The sequence below is a fragment of the Citrus clementina genome, unplaced genomic scaffold (assembly GCF_000493195.1).
Source record: "Citrus clementina cultivar Clemenules unplaced genomic scaffold, Citrus_clementina_v1.0 scaffold_3, whole genome shotgun sequence".
Taxonomy (NCBI): Eukaryota; Viridiplantae; Streptophyta; class Magnoliopsida; order Sapindales; family Rutaceae; genus Citrus; species Citrus x clementina.
Window position 1 is genome coordinate 39671683 of NW_006262339.1, and position 22445 is coordinate 39694127.

The following is a 22445-nucleotide window of genomic DNA, read 5'->3' on the forward strand; positions in this document are numbered from 1 at the left end:
CTTGGGTCCACTCCCAGTTCCATCCTGTAACCAATCACTTCACATCATATTTAACCTTTTTTTAAATGTCAGTTTAATTAATTAAAAATGAAGTTATCAAAAACTAACACCACAAATCTCGTTAAAAAAAAAATGCTATGATGCCAATAAATTTCATGATAATTCAACATATTAGACCTGAAAACTGTTAAATCATAAACACCAAAAAATAAAACTACAAAAAAAAAAAAAATGTTATGTTTTGAGACACGTCAATTGTCATATCTATGCAATTATACATCTTAGGTATGCCATCCTATATTAAATTAAATTAAAATAAAAAATTTAAAATTAATTTTTTAACTCCTACCTTTTTGGGTATTTGAGCTCGCCTGGTCAATCAAATAAAATTAACAAACTTTATTTAACATGTTTATTATTGTTTTGTGTTTAAATAGTACATAATTGCACTCGACTAATTGAATAAACTTAAAAAATAAATATGTTAATATAATTTATTAATTATCATATATTTGAAGTATTTAATTTTTAATAGTAACTTAATATATAATTTATATTATCAAATGAATATTCATATTATTAACGTATTGAATTATAAAAATACAGATAATTTATGTTTATTTATATAAATTAGTAAGTTTTAATAAAGAAGATATATCTTTAAAAAAAGAAAAAAATAATGGTAAGGGTGAAATGAAATTATTAAAGCATATATAAAAATGAAGTGAAGAGGTGCCCACTCCTCCAACAATGAGTAGCTTGCTAATTTATATTAAGTAGAAAATGACAAAAAGAAAAATAAAGAAATTTTTTGTCTTTCATGTATCACATATAATTTATAACTACACTAAGGATGTGTTTGGAGGCGCACACTAGTTAGATGTTACATTCTAAGAACATTTCCAAAAATATCTTTAAATAAGATTTTATTACTTATTTAAAAAGCTACATCAGCATTTAAAATTTCAAAAGATACTTTAATTAAAATTCTTCAAATAATAAATAATTATTTCTCTTCAATTTTGTAAAGTTGATTTCTTACTCTTCAATTCTTATTTTTATTACTTTTTATTAGGGAGAAAGAGAAAAGTGATTTAATTATCATTTATTTTTTCTTTGAAAAAATATTTATTTAATTAAAGTAAATTAACTTATTTTTATTTAAAAAATAACATATTTTTTCATTATTTTTTTACCACATAAATAAGTAAATAAATATTTAAAAATTAAAATTAATAGAGACTTTTGAAAATACTTTAACATAATAACTGTCGAGTAAAACATATAGAAGACTTATCGTTTGGATTTTTTAAATTTCTCATCCATAAAGTCAAATTGACAATATAAATAATGATGAATTATTTTTTATTTTTGCGATGGATTGGTTGTAAGACTACTCTTATATTCTGTCTTTTTATGAGTTTGTGTGTTTATTCTCATAGGACTGGGCACAAATCAATCCGGTTGGTTTTTTAAAAATGAGAGCTTGCCAAGTACGGAGCGAGTAATGATTGGGTTCAACATAACAGAGCATTTAATAGGTGGGGCTATTTAAACCTATTATATTTTTTTTTTCTACACTTTTTTTTTTAATTAAGAGCTTTATTATTAAAATATTTTTAATAAAATTACTTAATTTAACTTTTTTTTCTTTTTTAATTCCTCAATTCTCATCAATTATCTCACATATTTTCTTTTAACTGCAAACTACAAATAATTGGTTTCGTTATAAGCTATCATAAATTTAAAAGATCAAAATCCATAATTCAAAAATTAAGGAATATAAAAAAAACTTATATACAGAAAATATGAAATAGAGATTATAATTTTCTAAGAAAAAAAATAAAAAAGAGGGTAAAATTGAAAGTTTAATTTGCAAAAAGTAGAGAGATACTATGTAAATTGTGAGATAGAGAAAAATTTTAAATTTTTAAATTTTTCAATAATTAATTTATTTTTATTGTGGATGTAGAGATCAATTTAGCAGATTCAAATAACTCCTTCCTTAACTGAAACAATTTTAAAAGTTTATTTTACTCCTAGAGATAGCAAGACAATTTTTATGCTATCAAATGAAAGAAATTACAAAAGAAATAATCTACAAAAAGTACCAATTCGATTACAAAAAGGGCTACTTATCTAATTGCTTAAGCTGTAGCACTCAAAAGATCAATTCCAACCCAGCACTACAATTACAACCCTTTTTTGTGCATCCAAAGATCAATTACAAGCCAAACACTCAAATTTCAACACAACCATTCAACAAGAGCAACTCCAAGCCACTTAAAAGCACTACAATTACAAGCCATTTTATCATCAACAAGAAGCCGCCCCCATACATTTTCCTATAAGTGCAGACAATATTCGTGTTAGTAATTAGCAAGAGGATTTACAAAATCTATGAAGCAAAAAAAAAAAAAAAAAGAAGCAAGATTATCAATTGATTTTTATTACTGAGGATATTTTATATGCGGTTGCTGGAGTATCTATCAAAGTCTTTGGTAAAGTAGTGCAACCTTTATTGAAGATGAAAATTAAAAAAAAAAAGTGTAAGCTATAACCTAAAAATCAGAGATCATTAAGAGCAGACATGCAGACCCAGATCAATATTTATGTACGTAACCATGCCACCTTCATCTCTATTAATTCCAAAACATCGGCTTATTGTGCACAGACTTTATCAAAATAACTAAATAAAATAAATAAATAGATAAAATAACAATAATAATAATAACAACCACGGCACATATCTTGAAAGATGTAAGTCGCAACACAAAGCCCCTGAATTAGAGCAGCTTCATTGAGAGTACGAGTTGAGTCGGATGCGACCATATCAGCACTAATGCGTTGGATTCTATTAGAATTCTACTTGAGTGAGAGATATATAATATGAGTAACATGTTAAAAAGTCTTTAGCGTTGCACCCGTTTAAACTATTGGAGTATTTATGCTAATAGCTAAACACATAATGATTTTTATTCTCAAATTGATAGGTATAAGATTTTTTATATAATTATACTTTGCGATCTTTTATTATTACAAAAATATCGAAAGCAGAATTATAGATTTCTATCAATAATTAAAATTTTTTCATGCACCTATAAATGAAGCAATTCGAGATGTTATTTTTACTTTATACAAATAAATTTCACCATATTAAACTCAATTATGACGAATCACCCAAAACAATTGATATAAATTAACATTACCAAATATGTTAACTTAATAGGATTTTCACGATTAAGTGCAAAATCATCAAGCACTATCATTTTCATACCCATAATAGTTCAAAATTCAAATAAATTTTGATGAACTTACATCAAAGCAATAAACCCACAACTAAGCTTCAATTTCTTCGCCTTGATCTCTTTATCTCATCATAGGAAGGAGCCGTTTCGTGGCTTCACCTCACTGATCTCATGATCACAATGTTTGGTAAAGTTGATGATCTTGTTATTGAAAATGGTGGATTTTGTGAAAGGAAAGGGAGAGAAAGAGTGTGTAGGAGCTGTTAACTGAAATTGTTTAATGGAAAGCAAACAATTTTTGTTTATCATGCTTTTGATGAAGCAATGTCATTTTGATTTTATATATTTAAAAATCCTCTTACACCTTGATGATTTCATTAACTTTTTAACAGTGTTAAAAATTTAGTGGTGAAATGATAACAACTAAAATATTATATTATAAAATATATTTGTTAAAAAATTTGAATGATCAGAAAATATCTTATAAATATTTAATAATATCTTAAATTAAAGGCAACTGCTACGTTAGAGTATGCAGTTGAATGTGAAAGAATTGTAACAATATGCATGTAACAGTTTTGGGAGCTGCTCTACATTCAAGATGATCCAATGTAGCGAACCCCAAATTAAAAACGGAGGGGGAGTTTAGTCTGAAAGGACATTTTTGTCTTTTCGTTAAAGAAGTGTCATATTTTTTAAAACTTACCGAGTATGGTGTGATGATTTGGAGAAATAAAGCCACCTTCATGTCATAACATGAACGGAAACGGTGCAGTGTCCACGTGGGCATGCGGGATAAGAGAAAGCGAGATGTGGAAACTTCGTACGGATTAATTAAAAAAATAAAAAATAATAAAATAACAGGTATCCCTGGTGAGAGATGCAAAGGTTTCTTCTGAACACGGCGGGAAAGCGATGATTTAGGGAAAGCTCACTCCCTCCAAAATACAACATGTCTCTCTTTCACTTTTCTTTTAAACCCTAACAACCCCGAGAAAAAAGAAAAAAAGAAAAAAAGAAAAAAATCCGTAGCGCCCTGACGAAAATCCCCAAATCCAAATGGCGTTTCCTCAGTCGCTTCTTCACCTTAAACAACAACGACAGCACCACGAAGAAGAAGAACACCTCGAAGAAGAAGAAGAAGACGACGATGACGACGACGTTCTTCACAAGAACGCCGGGACTCCCATTCGCTACGCGTCTTTGGATCGCGTCTATTCGGCCTGCGTCACCGCCACTTCTTCAACTGCGAACGGCGGTTCGTCGAACGTCATGTCTAAAAAGATCAAAGCTTCTCGAAAGCTCTGCAGGCCGCCCATCGTCAATGTTTACACTCGTCGCGCCAAAAGACCTCGCCGCCGACAACAGCATTCTTCGTTTCTGGAGTCTCTGCTGGGGGCGCGTGAGGCCGAGGCCGAGCGCGTGGACCGTTCTTTTGCTGTTAAAGATGAAATTTGTGAATTTGAGAATACAATTGTCGCTAATGATAATCACCACGACGACCATCATGATTTGAGGGTTCTGAAGAAAAGGAAGAGGTTTGGGAGCAGTGAGTTGGTCAAATTGGGGATTGATTCTATTTCTAGCGTTTTCAGCTCATTTGACCGTCCACGATTGAGGGATTGTAGAAATAATAATGGTAGTAGTAATAATAATAAAATTAACAATATTAATTTGAAGAGAAAGAAGACTGATTCTAATTCTAAGAAAATTTTGTCAGTTTCGCCTACTGCCAAGCGATGGGTGAGGTTAGTCTCTCAATTGCAGATTTCATTTATGCCCGTCAAAGCTGTAATTCTTATTTTTGTTTGGTTGAATTTTCATTATCATGAACTATAAATTGTGCATTAACAGGTTGTGCTGTGATGGTGTTGATCCCAAAGCATTTATTGGGTTGCAATGCAAGGCAAGCATTTGTTTATTTTATTTAGTTTTTAAACACAAAAGTTAGTTTCGTGCTTCACACAAATCAAATCTAAACTAGTTGAGTTCAGGTTTATTGGCCGTTGGATGCAGATTGGTATTCTGGTTTTGTTGTTGGGTATGATTCAGAGAGTAATCGACATCATGTAAACCTTTCCTATCTTTTCTTTGGTTATTTAAACTGCTTACAATTTTCCAAGCTATATTTTTTAATTTGTTGGGCCTTTTTTTTTTTTTTGCCCTAAAATACTATACAGGTGAAGTATGTGGATGGAGATGAGGAAGATTTGATTCTCTCAAATGAGAGGATCAAATTTTATATATCTCAGGAGGAAATGGACTGCTTGAAACTGAGTTTCAGCATTAATAATGTGGATAATGATGGCTATGATTATGATGAAATGGTTGTGTTGGCTGCCAGTTTAGATGACTGCCAAGAACTCGAGCCTGGGGATATTATTTGGGCAAAACTTACTGGTGTGCTCCAAATCTATTTATTTCTTTTTATTCTCATTCACGCGTTGTTTCTTCACAAAAACTGAAGTTAGTACAAGAATGAATCATTTAAATATTAGTTGAAAGAATTTAACACGAAAAGGCTTTTATATCTTAAGATATGAATTGTATGCTCAGTTTTCCATATGGTTAGTGGCTTGTGCAGTTAGGATATCTGAAAACTAAAATCTGTGGCCATCAATAGTGCAAGGGCACCAAAAAGTATTTAATATTATTTGGCCTGAAGTTTACATATTTATTGTAACCTTTGGTACAGAATCTTTTAAATTAATATGTTTTCCACTTGTATGTTTTGTCTATGCATTAGTAATCTGATTTTCAGTTGAAAATGCATAGTTTGAATTATGCTTATCCTCATGCTTGGAAAATTTCTTGCCTTTGGCTGCATATATATGAAGTATTGCTGTCAAAACTCAAACTTGATGTGCCACTGAAAAGAAATTAGTATTCCTATAGGAATATTTGAATCCTAGCTCATGCAGACATTACTTGGGGAAGAAAATGTTGTTTAATTGTTGGTCCTTATTTGGTGATGGCTTCATTTGCAATTTTTCTTTTTTTCCTATCTGTGTATTATGTATCATGTGAATATGATTTTATTAATTTACTTATATTTTTTGGTGCACCAACTATATCTCTTAATTGCTATAGTGCAGGTCATGCTATGTGGCCAGCAATCGTAGTGGATGAATCACTTATTGGTGATTACAAAGGTTTAAATAAGATCTCGGGAGGAAGGTCGATTCCTGTGCAATTTTTTGGTACGCATGATTTTGCAAGGTTTGTGGTCCTTTTGAATTTGTATTGTGTGCAAATAATTTTGTAAGTGTTCAGAGTTACTATATTCATATCTTTTAGGGGCTGACATTACTATTCTTTTGTAATTATCCAGAATAAATGTGAAACAGGTAATCTCATTTCTCAAAGGACTTCTTTCTTCCTTCCACCTGAAGTGCAAGAAACCTCGGTTCACTCAAAGCTTGGAAGAAGCAAAAGTGTAAGTTTATTTATCTGAGCCCATTTATCTTGAAAATATTATGTATCGTGAATTGGCATTTTGCTTCCATCGGTAATTATGCATTTTCAGTTTTTTGTTTTGTGCTCCTCTTATTCTTCCAATTAATTGGCTTCTATGGGCTTGGATGAATCACCTCAAGTGCTGATTTTCTGTCCACCCATTAAATGACTTTACTAATTGACTTGCTTTTTTGTCATCAGAGCTGATGCTTGTTTATCCTCTAGGAAGAATGACACTAATATTTGAGGTTATGAAGAACATTGTTGGATGGGTGTACTTTTTAATTTGTTACAGACTTCACCATCTCGGATTCCTATTCTTTTCTTCCTCTTCAGATGGAATTTCACTAAACATTCTTAATGTTGTCAAGTATATATTAAATTTTCAGATTGCCTTTATTTCAGCACTACCAAGATGATAATTATATCTATTACCTCATTTTATTAGGTATTTGAGTGAACAAAAGCTTCCAAGAAGAATGCTACAGCTGCAAAATGCAATTCGTGCAGATGATGGTGAAAATTCTTGGAGTCAGGATGAAGGAAGTTTAGGTTCAGGTGAAAATTGCTTTAAAGACGAAAGGCTTCAGGGAACACTAGGAAGTATTGGAATTTCTCCATATGTCTTTGGGGATTTGCAAATACTAAGCCTTGGTAATTTTTTTTCCTTTAAATTTCTTGGGATTTACCAATCTTCCTCCTTCTCTCTTGCCTTCTCTTTTCATTGTGGATTTCTTCTGCTCTTGTAAGGGGTAGGCCATTGCTTGAACATGTTGCACATTTGGCCTTTTTCCCAGTGATTTTACTTCTGGGCGTATAAAATTTTCCTTGCAGGAAAGATTGTCAAGGACTCAGAGTATTTTCAGGATGATAGATTCATCTGGCCTGAAGGATATACAGCCGTTAGGAAGTTCACTTCATTAGCAGGTGGAGTAATTCTCAAAGGCTCTCCAAAATCTTCATAATTTGTTTACTGTGTTTCTTTGAGTATCTGATTTTAGTGATAGATAACATTCTATTGGGTACAGATCCACGTGTTTGTAACTCTTACAAGATGGAAGTGTTGAGGGATACTGAGTCAAAGATTCGACCTCTATTTAGAGTCACATTGGATAATGGAGAGCAGGTTAGTTGTGATCTGCTTTGAAACTATCCAAATCACAGGTTTCATCGGCTACCCTGTTTCACATTGTATTTCTTATGCCTTTCCTTTAGTTTTTTCCATTAGTTCATCTTGTATCTCAATATGATATTGCTCATCACGCATCATGGACAAATCTAAATATTCTTAAACATGTTATTTTGTTTTACAAGTGTTGATCCTACCTGATGCAATATTAGTTGCAAAAAAAAAATTTCTTTACTTTTCTTTCTCTTGTGCAGTTCACTGGATCTACTCCATCTACTTGCTGGAGTAAGATATGCATGAAAATAAGGGAGAGACAAAATAATACTTCTGATGATTTCAGCGCTGAAGGTGCCGCAGAGAAAATCTCTGAGTCTGGTTCTGACATGTTTGGTTTCTCCAATCCTGAAGTGATGAAACTTATACAGGTATAACGTTTAATGCGTCTTAATCCTGGAATTTGAAATACTGCATTTAGCTTATTCAAATGTCAATTTTTATTATTCAACATCCATGTTGAACCTTTTTCGATCAGATGCCTTTTCCATTAATCTTTTTTCCCTAATGTGGTGTGGGCGGGATCAGCTTGAATACCTCTATTTGAGGTACATTGTGATATGAATGTGAACCTATAACTGCCACTGTTACTGACAGGGGTTAACAAAATCCAGACCTACTTCAAAATCCTCTTTGTGCAAATTAACCTCAAAATATCGAGATCTCCCTGGTGGCTATAGACCTGTTCGTGTTGACTGGAAAGACCTTGATAAGTGCAGTGTCTGCCACATGGATGAGGTAATAGCTGTATCTTTTTCATTTGTCCATAGGTGGCGCTGTGTAAAACTTTTGGCTTTTTTGTTCTCTTCACGTGTTTTTTCCTTTTAATATCTTTACATTTTCCACAAGCTTCCAATATTATTTACGTTTTTTGGCATTCAATGGTTTAGTTTTGCTGATTCTGTTTTTTTAACTACTAGGAGTATCAAAACAATCTATTCCTGCAATGTGATAAATGCAGAATGATGGTAAGCACTCTTTACTTGCAACTGTGACAGATCTTCAAATGAGTTTAAGTACAGTTTTCAACATCTTCTGTTGGTCAATTAAGCTCGGTATTTATTGTTGACAAAGAGCATTCCTCTGCATATCGAAGGACAAAGCTCTCTCGTTTTCTTTTTTCTGAAAGATTTTAGTCACATCAATAGTTTCTTCAGAAGAATTAATGTTTTGTCAGGTTCATGCTAGATGCTATGGGGAGTTAGAACCTGTTAATGGTGTGCTATGGCTATGCAACTTATGTCGCCCAGGAGCTCCTGAACCTCCCCCTCCTTGCTGCCTTTGTCCTGTTGTAGGTAAGTTGATGTTAGAATGACTCTTTTTGTGTAACGGCATGAATTATGCTTTTATGAACCTCTTTTTGATTTTCCTTTAGGGGGTGCAATGAAACCTACAACTGATGGACGCTGGGCTCATTTAGCTTGTGCCATATGGATACCTGGTTTGTTACCATATAACCTACTGATTGTTCTTTGGTCGTTTTCTTTGTAATAAGTAGATGTATTAACTTGACTAAATATGCTTCAGAAACTTGCTTAACTGATGTCAAGAGAATGGAACCCATAGATGGGCTAAACAGAGTCAGTAAGGTACCTGCCTGTTGTTGTTTATCTTATACTGTTATGTTAAGCATACCATTATTATTACTATTTTCTTAATTTTAAAAATAGTTCTATAACTTTTTTAATTAAGGAGGTTGCTGCTAGAAGAAGTACCTCGAAAATTGTAAAATAGTGCTCTTCAAGGTTTAAAGTTTTCTTGCCTCTCATCCTGCTTTATATGACAGGATCGTTGGAAGCTGTTATGTAGCATTTGTGGTGTATCTTATGGTGCTTGCATCCAAGTAAGCTTATAATTAATCTAATTGTTTTCAATTCAAAGTGATGGTTTATTTTCTTTCTAGTACTTACAATCACTGTGAGTTTATTTTTCTTTCAAGGTTAGTATATAGGTCTTACTTAGCAAAGTGGTCATTCTGTTTTAGTGGCTCAGTCTGACTAACGAGTCGAAATAAATGCATTTAGCCAAAAGCATATTTCTGTATGACACAGTCCAAATATAATCTCAGTTATTAAAAGTGTACTAGGGTAATGTGCAGTAGGTTGTCAATAAAAGTGCTTGCTGATCCAAAGCCATTTGTATATCATTTCTTATAAGTCAATTGTTACAGTGTTCAAACACTACTTGTCGGGTCGCATATCATCCGCTTTGTGCACGTGCTGCTGGCCTTTGTGTTGAGGTATTTTTCCTTGTTACATGCTACTTATATTGCCAGATGTTGTAGTTGTTGAGCGTATGATTCTTGTTTTCTAATTCATTAATTTGCATTTTCTTTTTTATGATTTCGTAGCTCGAGGATGAGGATCGACTCAATCTTCTCTCTCTAGATGAAGATGATGAAGATCAGTGCATTCGTCTACTTTCCTTCTGCAAGAAGCATAAGCAGCCACTGAATGACCGTTTAGCTGTTGATGAACGTCTAGTGCAAGTTACTCGTCGATGTTGTGACTACATCCCACCATCTAATCCATCTGGCTGTGCTCGTAGTGGTAAATAACTCTTGTATTGTGTTATTAATATGATCAATCCCTTCTCAGAGATCCATATAATTTAAATAAATCCATCCGGAATTGAGGGCCAAAGGGTCAATGGCCTAAAAAATGAGTGTTGTAGCCCATCTATAGGATCTGCTGATCTGGATGAAAGCACTCAGCCAATAGAGTTCAAATGACATGCTATATTTAGTCATAAGACATTCTGTGGCTTAATGTTATGGCATATTTAAGAGCTAGACGTTAATTTGACCGGTGAAAGTTGATATTTTGAGCAAGCATTGTCGGTAATGCTTGTTTGTCCATGCAAGTCTTCCACTCACCCTAGTTGTCAACCCAAGGTCATTGAACTGTCACATATTAAACAGTTCTCCCTGAACCTTGCCATGAACTTAATCTTGGCATGTTTAACTGTTATATTTTGGCATTTAACATGCTTCCACAAATTCTGCATGTTATCAAGATGCCATGTGAGAAATTTCACTTTAGCTCTGGTAGTTGATTATCTTGAATGAGGGATGCTGACATGTGGCAGGAAAATATCTCTGTGTTGTTAGATCAAATACTGAATATGACCTTAATTAGGATCTTTCTTTCTATCATTAACAGAGCCTTACAATTATTTTGGAAGAAGAGGGCGGAAGGAACCAGAAGCTCTTGCTGCTGCATCCTTGAAGCGTTTGTTTGTAGAGAATCAACCTTACTTGGTTGGTGGTTACTGCCAAAATGGATTGTCAGGCAACACATTGCCGTCTATTAGAGTCATTGGCTCTAAGTTCTCCTTTAGTCTACACAGAGATGCTCCTAACTTTCTTTCCATGGCTGATAAATACAAGCATATGAAGGAGACCTTCAGAAAGAGATTAGCATTTGGTAAGTGGATATCAATATCAATGAATTCCTATGAGTTGATGATTTATTATTACGAGCAACAGCTTGGTATCTCAGACCGCTAGTTTGCCCAATGTCATGCTTTCATGCTTATTGCAAAACTGCAACATGTGTTTCAATTCCTGGAATACATTACACTTTTATGATGTCAATTTTCAGTATCAACTTTTTTATGATTGTTTTCATATGTACGTAGTACTATTTTTACTAACTATAATAGTACTGGAGAGTCTACCAGCTGAATTTCTTCTAAATTGTGTCTCCTTAGGTCCTTTGGAAACTAATGGTGAATATGACAGTTTGTGAAAGCGAAATTGTTGTACTAGTCGGGAGTAAAAGTCAGTTGTGCAATTGTGAGATATTATGCTATGGGGGAAAAAAGTACCATAAATACAGTGTCTTTACAAAATGAAGCACTAAATGGTTCCTCAGTTATTATCCTGTTTGTCAATAATTTTTCTTCTGAAAATTGATGTTTTTGGGACATCCTACCATGGTCGTCAAAAGCAGCTAGTTATGTCTATCTAAAATGCTGAATAAAATCTATTAGTTGTAATAAAACTTGTAAATGTGAGGATCAGATAGTAAAGTTTATGGGGTAAGAATGTGAACAAAAGTATCAGCTACTCGTCAAAAAACATTGGACCAAATATATTATATATATTCAAAATGTGTCACCATATTCTGTATTTTCTCCACTGATTCCACATTAGGTTGATATTTTTTCAAGTTTTTCAGATGCATCCAAATATGAAGGGACTTTTTTTTTGATGATGAAATTGTAGTGACTAGAGAAGAGTTAAAAAACTTTTATATAATCCTTTGTTGCAGAATGACATGCTTGTGAAATTATGTGGGCCCAGTTTTACTATATGTGATTGTGTTACACTGTTAGTCATCATGCACAGGTTTTTCTACTGAATTTTGTGAGGAATTAATGGTTGTTGATTGAAGTTTTGTATACTCTTAAAGCTTTTCTAGTAGAAGCTTGGAAAATGAGGTACTTGTTTCTTTTTTGAAGGATAGAAGAACTTAACTAATAGTTGGAATGTTATAGAAAAACTCCTACATGAACACTCTGTTCTAGTTTTCTATTCCCAAACTTAGAAAATTCTTGAAAAGAGATCACGGTCTGTGATGTTATTGTCTTCTTTTATTATAACTTATGAATTTTCATGAACAGGAATTACATTTGTAGATCAAGAAAATAATTGCATTTGTAGATCGAGAAAATAAATAACATGCATTGGCCCTTGACATTATCTATGTTATATCTTGCTTATATTCAGAATTTTAAGTGGTCGTTAATTCTTCTTTTTTGTCCTTGCAATTTCAATGCTCTAGGGAAATCAGGAATTCATGGATTTGGCATATTTGCTAAGCATCCACATAGAGCAGGGGACATGGTGAACTGATTCTCTCTTTAAGTTTGGTATAATTGTTTAGGAAAATATATTGGGAATAATCTAAATTTCCAAATTCTAGGTGATTGAATATACTGGAGAACTTGTTCGTCCTTCTATAGCTGATCGGAGAGAGCACTTCATATACAATTCATTGGTGGTATGTATTTAGAATGCATGCATTTGGTTTGCTTATTTTTAGTGCAGTATCATGGTACGACTGTCACCTATAATAGCAATATGATAGTACTTTAAAGTGAGTTAAATCACTAAGTTCCTGAATTTTATGATAATGTTGCAGGGTGCTGGAACTTACATGTTTCGAATTGATGATGAACGAGTCATTGATGCAACAAGGGCTGGAAGCATCGCTCATCTGATTAATCACTCATGTGAAGTACGAATCATCTTTTCTTGCTTGCTCATTCTGTTGCTGAAATTCCATTCATGTCTTACAGAATGCCTCTCTAACTAAGCAGTTGGGAGATGATAGGTTTACTTAGCCATTACTCTAGTCTTAAAGGGCCTGTAGCTAGATGGATGGTTGTTCGTATTCACCCTTTGAACCTTGGGACCGTAGCTCATAGTAAACCTAACACTAGTGTTTAAATCCAACAAAGAAGACCAAATATGTTGCTGACTCCTATTTGGTTTGTGATTTGTGGGGTTGGAGAATTCTGATAGTTTGTTTCTACATTATCCTATCACGCTGAGCTTGTGAATAAGTTGTTTACACGTGGTTTAATCTAACAAAGCAGACCAAAAATCTGTCTCCTTATTGGCATGTAATTTGTACGAAGGGTTGGAGGATTCTGATAGTTTGTTTCTTTACTGTTGTAATGCTCTGAACTTCTCTATGGATATTTTCCAGGCTGTAGATTGTCTCAAGTGACCTCAGCTTAATGTCCTGATTTATTTATAGGAGATGTTTAACTTTGTGAAGGAGGGAGAAAGGCAAGGGTGTTATGGAATTGATGTGTTTTAGCTGTTTTTTGGGTTCTTTAGATGAAAAGAAATGGGAGGATTTTTGGGAGAGGTTAGGAAGGTTCTGATTTCAATTTTCTCATGGGAATAAGATTTTGCTTTCTTTTTAATTTTATTTTCTTACTCTAATGAGGAAAAAGAAGTATTTTATTGAAATGAAGGAGAACATGATATAAGTCGACCCTGTTATATCCTTTTTTCCTTTTTAAATTCTAGGTTAAATAAAAAAAATTTAAAAGACGGTATTACTTGAAGCAGGATGCTATGTGCTATTAACAGTGGTACAGTTGGTTTTAAATGGCTTTTTCTATTGCAAACTGCTGATAATCATTGGTAACATCATCATTCTGCTTATATATGGTTATTGCCGGACATCAAGAATTTTCATCTTAATTTTATTTGCTGCAGCCAAATTGTTATTCAAGAGTTATAAGTGTCAATGGTGACGAGCACATCATTATATTTGCGAAAAGAGATATTAAGCAGTGGGAGGAACTGACATATGATTATAGGTCACCTTCAAGTCCTCTGTGTTTATGTTTATTCCTAAATTTGTTGGGGGTTCTGACTTATCAATGTTGCAGGTTCTTTTCAATTGATGAACAACTAGCATGCTATTGCGGCTTTCCAAGATGCCGGGGTGTAGTTAATGATACCGAAGCAGAAGAGCAAGTGGCAAAGCTATATGCACCTCGGAGTGAGTTAATAGATTGGAGAGGAGATTGAGAGTGGTAAGCAGTTTTAAGACCCATTTGTTGGGTCACATGATTTATTGTCTCTGGAATTCAATCATTTTTCACTTCAAGAACTAAAATATATATCCTGCAATGGTTATTAAGTCATGATATCTCATCACAAAAGTGTGGTAGTATTGGATGTGTCATGTCTGCATCAGAGTAGTGTCAGTTTCGACTAAAATGCGTTTTTAGGGTTTATTCAACGTTCTTAAATGCCAACAACCATACGGAAGGAATACGTCTGTAAACGAGGGAGGTAGGGAGATTTTAAGATCTGTATGTTCGTTATATTTCATTTTTACACATTTTTGAATAAATTATCCAAAAAAAATTGAATAAACAAGAGAGTTTCGAATGCATGAATGGGAACTTTTTAATACTCTTTACCTCGTAATTTACTTTAGGAATGAGATCGGATAGCCTTTGGTTCTTTGTTCAAATTTGGTCCGGAGAAAAACAATAGGTGTTTTTCATCAAAATCTTACTTGCGACATAAAAAAGCCTTTCAAAGAATTTTACATTAATTCGGCAAGTACTCTTAATTTTTTAAAATTCTTAAAAATAATTTGGGGATTTCAAATTCTCTATTTTTTTCTTTCATCAATATTTACGTGCATGTAAAAAAATAACTTAAAATCCCGTTCTTTAAAGGTTTTATATAGTGCGTTATATAATTTTTAAATTAGGAAAATTAGCTGAAAATTTAACACCATCGCCCTTTATGGGTAAAATGCTAAAATCACTCTCTAAAGGCCTAAAATCGTGTGTTAATGTGTTATAGCCTTTGATGCTAAGCTTAAATTAGATTTTAAAAAAAAAAAAATGGCCCTTTAGAAGTCCAAAACCGTGCGCCATATACCCTTTGATTTTCCCCCCAAACTAGACCAAAAAAAATAAAATGAAAATCAGGTTCTTTTCACAGGAAATCTATATGGGCCGAAAGAGTTTCATAAAAATCGAACAAGTTCTCTTAATTTTTTGAGTATGCTTTCAATTTTTTGGAAAAAAATTTGAAAATTGTTAAAAACTATTTTGGCTCTCAATTTTTTCAATAGCCTAGTGTAGTTATATCTACGTTCATGCCCCAAAAAAAAAAAAGTCCAAAATTCAACTCCATTGCCCTTTAAACCAAAATCGAGTAGGGATAGCAAAATCTAGATTGGGATCCACATTGATATTTTTATATTTGGATTTGCATCTAGATTCGCAAAAAATATGCGGATCCATATACAAGTAATATTTACATGGATTGCGGGTGGATATCTTGAATATCCGAATCCGCATAAATTAAAGTTTAACAATTTAAAATATAATTTTGAATTTAATAATTCACCTAATAATATCAAATAATATTCAATCATAATTCAACAATTAGCAATTAGATAATATATAACACTATAAATTCACAAATAAAATTATAAAAATGCCACAAATCCACTTAAAATAATGGGATTACTATATATATCTTCATTTAATTGAACTTATATATTTTTAATTAATCCTATTATGCTTTTTTCATTTAAATTATATGTTTTTATTTTATTTTAATTTAATAAATAATTTAATTAAAAAATAATGCCGATACGGATATTCAATTTTCTAGATGCAATTTAAATTCGGATCTACACAGGTTCTAAGTTTTAGCATCTGAATCCTCATTTTTAAAATTTGTGAATCCAAATTTTTCTGGATTTAGATCTTCTGAATCTTTGTAGATTCGAGCGGGACCCAAATTTTTTCGCCATGCTTAAAATTGAGTGTTATAATCTTGGTTTTGGGCTCAAATAAGGCTAAAAAATAAATTAGGCATTTTCTATCAAAATCGTATTTGCGCTATTAAAAGGTCTTAAAGAGTTTCACATCAATCCGACAAATTCATTTTTTTTTTAGAACTTTTGTCATAAATTCCAAAAATTATTAGAAATTATTTTAGACCTCCAAACCGGCTTTTGTTTCTCCTTACTATCTAGTTTTACTAATATCTACGTGTGTATAAAAAAGGCAACTTGCAATTCAACACCATCGCCCTTTAAAGACCTAAAATTATGTCCTATATCCTTTGAGTTTAGGCCCAATGCTAATTTTTTTTTTTCCACCAAAATCTTATTTGGATCATAAAAATTCTTGCGAAAGAGTTTCACATCAATTCAATGATTTCCATAAATTTTTAGATTTTTTTTTTTGGAAAAGAATTCAAAATTCTTAAAAATTATGTTGGGCTTCCAAGTCAATTTTCTTTTTTCTACGGTCTATTTTCACCATATCTATGTATGCATGTAAAAAATCAGCTCGAAATTTATCATCATCTCCCTTTAGAGGCAAAATCGCTATTTAAAAATTTAAAATCATGTGCTATGGGCTTCAAAATTTTTGAGATTTTTTTTATTATTCAGTTTTTTTTTTGAAAATTCACAAATATTAGCTTGGGTCTCCAAATCGACTCTCATTTTTTTTCGGTATTATTTGGTTTCACTAATACTATATGCACGAGAAAATGAGCTTGAAGTTGAACACTATCGCCCTTTGTTTGCTATTGCCTTTGGTTCTAGTCCCAAACTAGGTCTGAAAAAATTTTAGTTTTTCTTTTTCAAACCCTATCCTTCTAAAGAGTTTCACAACAATTCGACAAGTTTTCTTTTTTTAAGATTTTTTTTTTTTATTTTTTGAAAAAATTTAAAAATTCTTAAAAATTATTTTGGGTCTCCAATTAGACTTATGTTTTTTTTTCCTATGGTCTAATTTCACCATCTACATGTATGCAAAAAGATCAGGTCAAAATTCAACACTATCTCTCTTTATAGATAAAATCACCTATTAAAGATTCAAAACTGTGTGCGATTGTTTGGTTTTAGACCCAAACTGATATTTGTAGATTTACATTTGGGCATGTATGTTTCCTAAGTAGAGCATCTTGAGTTACATATACATTGCCTTTTTCTAAGCTATTTTCTTTAATTTTTTACAACAAGCATATAAAGACTTTGTGTTTGGGAAATTGTACAAAGATATCCGCTTCTAACATCAAGAAATCTCTCTATAGTTATAATGTTGGGACCAAATTAATTTTTCTATTATTAAGAGATTATAACTTAATAGAGGTATAATAATTATTGTTTTAACTTAGCTATTCTTAATGCAAGTAAGATAAAAGTAAAATATGTACTACATTAACCACTAATTAATGGAGCATGTCAAATTCAATAGATATTGATAAAAGAGATAAAAATAGTTTTAAAATACTAGTATATAAATTATATAATTATGTTGTGTTGTGAATATGCACAATCAAAATTTCTCATTTTCTTTACTATTTTTTTAAAAATAAATCATTATCTTAAATAAATTTAAAAAATATTTGTTCTGTCTTAAACCTTTAATGTAATATGACATTTATTTCTTGCAATTACAGAATTATTATTGGCAGATTTTTTGGGATGAGATCTAGAAAAATTGTAATATGTTACAATATCATATTTATTCTTATTTATAACTGTTCTAAATTGAAAGCATAACTACATGAAAATTATTCTTGTATACAATAACCACATAAAGAGATTTTACTGTATATGAAAAAGATGCACGTTGATGCAAAGAGTAGCTAAAAGCCACATATTTCATAGTTCTTCTAGCTTTACGATTTTTAAGCAAACCATCCGTGGCTACAAAATGAAGCTACCGCAAAACCTTTCTTTCAACTTAAAGAGTTAGTTTTCTTTGAAAAACCTGGCTATAGCAACATTGAAGATATCAATAGCTCGGCTTAAGTTTAGTTTGTAATATTAGCTTCTTTAATTCAAAGTTTGGGTTGCTTCATTCTTGTATCCGAGCACAGCAAGGATTTGAGAAGCCAGTTAAGTGGTTTTTGAGATGAATCAGAGATGAATCAGAGATGAACTTGACAATGATCCCAGGAACATTGCTCAACTCAGTACTCAAGTTGCCAGACCTTTTAATTAAAACATTCAAAACAATTTTGCCAACTAAAAACTCTGACTTGAAACCTACCAATGAAGCAGGAAACTGGCAGACTGCATAAGTGGATGTGCAATGTATGCACCCAGTGTCAAAGCAGTAATGGTCAAATATGGAAGTCGAATAAATTCTTTATAGTAGTCTTTGGGCAATATTTGACGGCCGGTGATTATAGCTGCAAATGGAATTACACTAGTTCGCCTCTTCACAGCTTCAAAAGCCTCCCCATATCTTGTAGCCAATCTCTTGTCCCCATTCCAAACACCAAACAAATGGTGTCCAATTAAACCCAGTGACGCTGCCGCTGCTACTGAATTTCCGATCCATAAAGTGTGAGCTAAGCACCAGATTACCTGCCCAACCATCTGCAAAGTAAATGTAATTTGTAACTTGAACATGATCTGAAAATGGCCCTATTCTCTAAACAAGCACATATAAATTATCATTTATTTAGAAGCAAATGATGACAGTAGTAGAAGTTTAACGGTTTTCATTTGTATCAATTGTCAGTATTTTAACCTAAACCAATTGCCTGCCTCCAACTACCGCATAAATCTGATAGAATGTTTCTTTCAAGCAAACTGTTCTTTTTTCTTCAAAAATACAATACCAAAAATGCCCAAGAAATCTTCTTAAACTATAGTCAGTGAAACTACTAACTATGGTCAACCCAGCAAACAAGATGGTGACCCCGGATTTTAATTTATCTGCAATCTCTAGGTAGCTGAATTCCCGGCCACCATTAACTTCATTTGGCACATGCAGTCAAAAAGGGGTTGCCAACGATGACGCACTACTTAGCAAGTCAGCAAGATCTCATTGGAATGACATTAACATGAGCTCTCATCTGAATGATATCAACGATGGCTTTTTCAGAAACCTCGTGAAGGTTAAACTGTGCCGGTTGATTTTTTATTTTACCAAAATGTTTAAAGTAAATAATTGATTATATAGAACAAATGTAATAACAATCCGATATAATTTATATACAATAAAATAAAATACCAGACATTAATAATACCAAATATAATGCAAGAGTATCAGTATCTAACCAGTCCAACTTAATGCCAGCCTCAGTCTATCAAACACATGTAAATAATTCCAGCCTGAGTCTATCAAACACAAACGTAAACACTGATAATCATAAAATTGATATCATACCTGTGGGTGTCGGGTGATTCTCATGACCCCAGTTTCCCAAAGGTGCATTTTAGGCTCATCAACAGCTGCCACTTCCAATAGATTAAAGGTAGAAGGGTAGAGGAAAAAGAAGGAAACAAAACTAGAAAGCCACACAATTTGATGGACTCCAGGGGCACCTTGAAGTTGCCATAACTGCATCCCATCGTATCTATGGTTGATGAAGTATACCTGAATCAAATCACTCCAAAAGTTAAGAAGTCTGCTACTGCTAGAATATATTTCTATCATGCCTAACAAGGCTAAGAACTTAGAACAAGAACTGCAACAATAAAATTCAGTTTCGCTAAGAGAATTTCATACTTTGTATTAGAAGATTGGAACTCACAATAGTACTAACAGCTAATGGAAGAGATACTCCTGCGAACAGAACACGATAAGCACGTGCACCAATAACTTTCTCACCCATGTCTCGAAGACTAGCCAAGCCACTGTGGACAGTGGCAAAAATGAGAATGAGGACCAACATTACAACCTGCAGTTGGAAAACCACTGTTTTATACTGCATCATTATTACAGTCTACACTAGCAAAATTTCAGAATGGTAGAAAAAGAAAAAAAATGAAAATTATAACAGCACATATTTATTATGCAACATAAAACAATTATTTGTGGTCCAGAAGAGCCTTAGAAATTAATTTAAAAAAAAAAGGAAGGCAATAGTTTGGAATATAGGTTCTTTCCCCCTTTCAAGTTTCTTTTTCATCAATTACGTACTTTCATACCGTCTACGAAAAAAATGGAAACATCGAAAATGATATAACATTAGTTCACTAAAACAGAGTTCTATACTCTACTAATGATTTTACACACCCATCAAATTTCTGCAAATGCTATAAATACTGCTGCTTATACAACTGCCTATTCCGTCCACCTTGAAGGGCAAGGAGGAATCAAAATTCCTCTTTTACTGAGTACGCTTTAAGATCCCAGCTCTACGAAAATCAGGATTCCATTTCAGACAATACATAGCAACAATCCAAGCCACATTATCAAACTGATTAATGCGTTAAAAAAAGTGCATGATATAGCTAGCAGTTGGGCATTTCTCAGAAGAGCAACATGAAGATCCATTCTTAAAGTAGGGGATATTATAATACCAACAAATACTCACCTATATAAGTCACCCTTAATGCCAGTCTACATAACCATCCATGTTAGTTTCACATCATACAACGTTCAATTCTTTCTAAGGCATTGGGTACTTTTCCTCGAGTGGAATAAACTAAGTTAAGTTAATCAGATTAAGCTATCATGTTCCTATCTCCAATGCTGATACGCAATTATCACTACCCAATTGTCCTTCTTGTTTTCTTTTTCCAGCTCCATCGCACTTCAAACAGATGCGGACATCCTTCTTCTAAAATAAAAATAACTATTGATGCAAGCAAATATATAAGTAGGTGGCAATCTTCAGAGAAACACTATTTCAAACATCCTCCAATAGGAATCCACTGCAAAGCTTATCGAGTAGCAAAAGTTTATTAATGAATATGTATGAACAATTGGCGACTGTAGAGTACAGACATACATGCAAATCAAATCATTATAAAATAATTGAAAGCAAGAATCAAAGAAGAAATTTTAACTTACCTCATGACTGTCTGAAAGGGAGGAGACGGAGTCGATAAAAGCTTTGCCGTAACCAGTGGAGTTATCAATCCAAAGCAGCTGAAGCAGAAAGAGAACCACTCCCAAAATCACGCTGAAATACACCCATGAAGTTAATTTCTGGTTCTTCAAATCGAAAGCCGCCGAGTCTTCGCCCGCCAAAGTGGCCAAGTCCGTGTCCGAGTCCGTGCCAGAGCCTGTCTCTGTGCGACTGCGAACCAGCACGATTTTTTGTTTTGCAGGATTTGAGTTGAAGAACAAGGTTAAGGGACAGGGTGGTGCTGGCTTTAATTTACAAGAGATTGAGACTGAGGCTGAAGTTGAAGCGTCTCTTTTTGTACGAATATTTGCAAACGCTTCCTTCTTGATTCTGGGAACCGACGACGAGAGAAGAAGACAACTACTGCTGCTCATATTTTTTCTTTTTTCTTCTTTTAATTTAATTTTATGTTAAGACTTAAATTTTGATTTTGTGTTTAGAAATTAGTAGTAGAAGAAGAAGAAGAATATTTATGGTAACCTTATGTCCTTGTCCACCAGAGACAGCCAAAGAGACATGCATTTGGCATCTGCAGAAACTGTGTATAATTTGTGCTCCATGACACCATCGTATAATTTTCAACTATTTTATTTATGAATAAAATACCATATTTGAGGCTGGGGAGTGGGGACAGTTTCAAGCTTGTGCTTCTCTGCGTCGTTTGCTCTACAAACGATGCTAATAACCCTGGCTAACGGCGATTATTATCCTTTTTGACTGATTTGAATTTGAAGAAATAACTATATATATATATATATAAATTCGTCTTGTGACTCGATTTTGTTCAAGGTATGTCCTGTAAATATCTTTTATATATATATAGCCTAACTCGATGCAGCCATAAACCGTTAGGGAACAAGCCCAAGTCCTTTTCCATCCGGCCCAAACCAGACCTAATTATGTCAAGATCATCGCCAGCTGATTGACGGCGCACACGTGGAACGGTGGAAATCCCACCCCAACAAACACATACATACAATCATGCAAGTCTCTTGATTATCAAATGATAAAACGATCACTTTAACACCACATCAATGTGTATTTCTCACTTAAACCAAGATATTTTGTAGCTAAAGGAAAGTCTAAATGGGACGTGATTCGCACAAACCAATGAAAGTTCACACAAGCTAATGCTACAGAAACAAGCATGACCACACGAGACTGGAAT

General features: G+C 33.1%; 2 protein-coding genes across 3 annotated transcripts; one reads left to right on the plus strand and one right to left on the minus strand.

Moving 5' to 3' along the window:
* The first annotated feature begins 4066 nt into the window (after positions 1-4066).
* LOC18046077 (histone-lysine N-methyltransferase ATX2) lies at positions 4067-14588 on the plus strand. 2 transcript variants are annotated; one of them, XM_006443092.2, is made up of 24 exons: positions 4067-4996; positions 5103-5154; positions 5243-5317; positions 5429-5648; positions 6344-6467; positions 6580-6684; positions 7153-7358; positions 7539-7631; positions 7733-7830; positions 8088-8258; positions 8485-8625; positions 8808-8855; positions 9065-9182; positions 9263-9328; positions 9415-9476; positions 9674-9730; positions 10058-10126; positions 10238-10436; positions 11049-11312; positions 12675-12736; positions 12816-12893; positions 13035-13130; positions 14126-14229; positions 14302-14588. In XM_006443092.2, the coding sequence occupies exons 1-24, from the start codon at positions 4308-4310 to the stop codon at positions 14441-14443; spliced, it is 3339 nt and encodes a 1112-aa protein (XP_006443155.1). In that variant the 5' UTR covers positions 4067-4307; the 3' UTR covers positions 14444-14588. The 2 variants fall into 2 exon arrangements, with proteins under 2 accessions (XP_006443155.1, XP_024043801.1); XM_024188033.1 differs by lacking the exon at positions 14126-14229 and having other exon boundaries at positions 14302-14407.
* Positions 14589-18329: 3741 nt separating this feature from the next.
* Positions 18330-21992, minus strand: LOC18046078 (15-cis-zeta-carotene isomerase, chloroplastic). Its single transcript, XM_006443093.2, has 4 exons — positions 21220-21992; positions 19955-20101; positions 19588-19797; positions 18330-18791 (listed from the first exon to the last, which is right to left on the minus strand). The coding sequence occupies exons 1-4, from the start codon at positions 21649-21651 to the stop codon at positions 18456-18458; spliced, it is 1125 nt and encodes a 374-aa protein (XP_006443156.1). The 5' UTR covers positions 21652-21992; the 3' UTR covers positions 18330-18455.
* Positions 21993-22445: the final 453 nt, after the last annotated feature.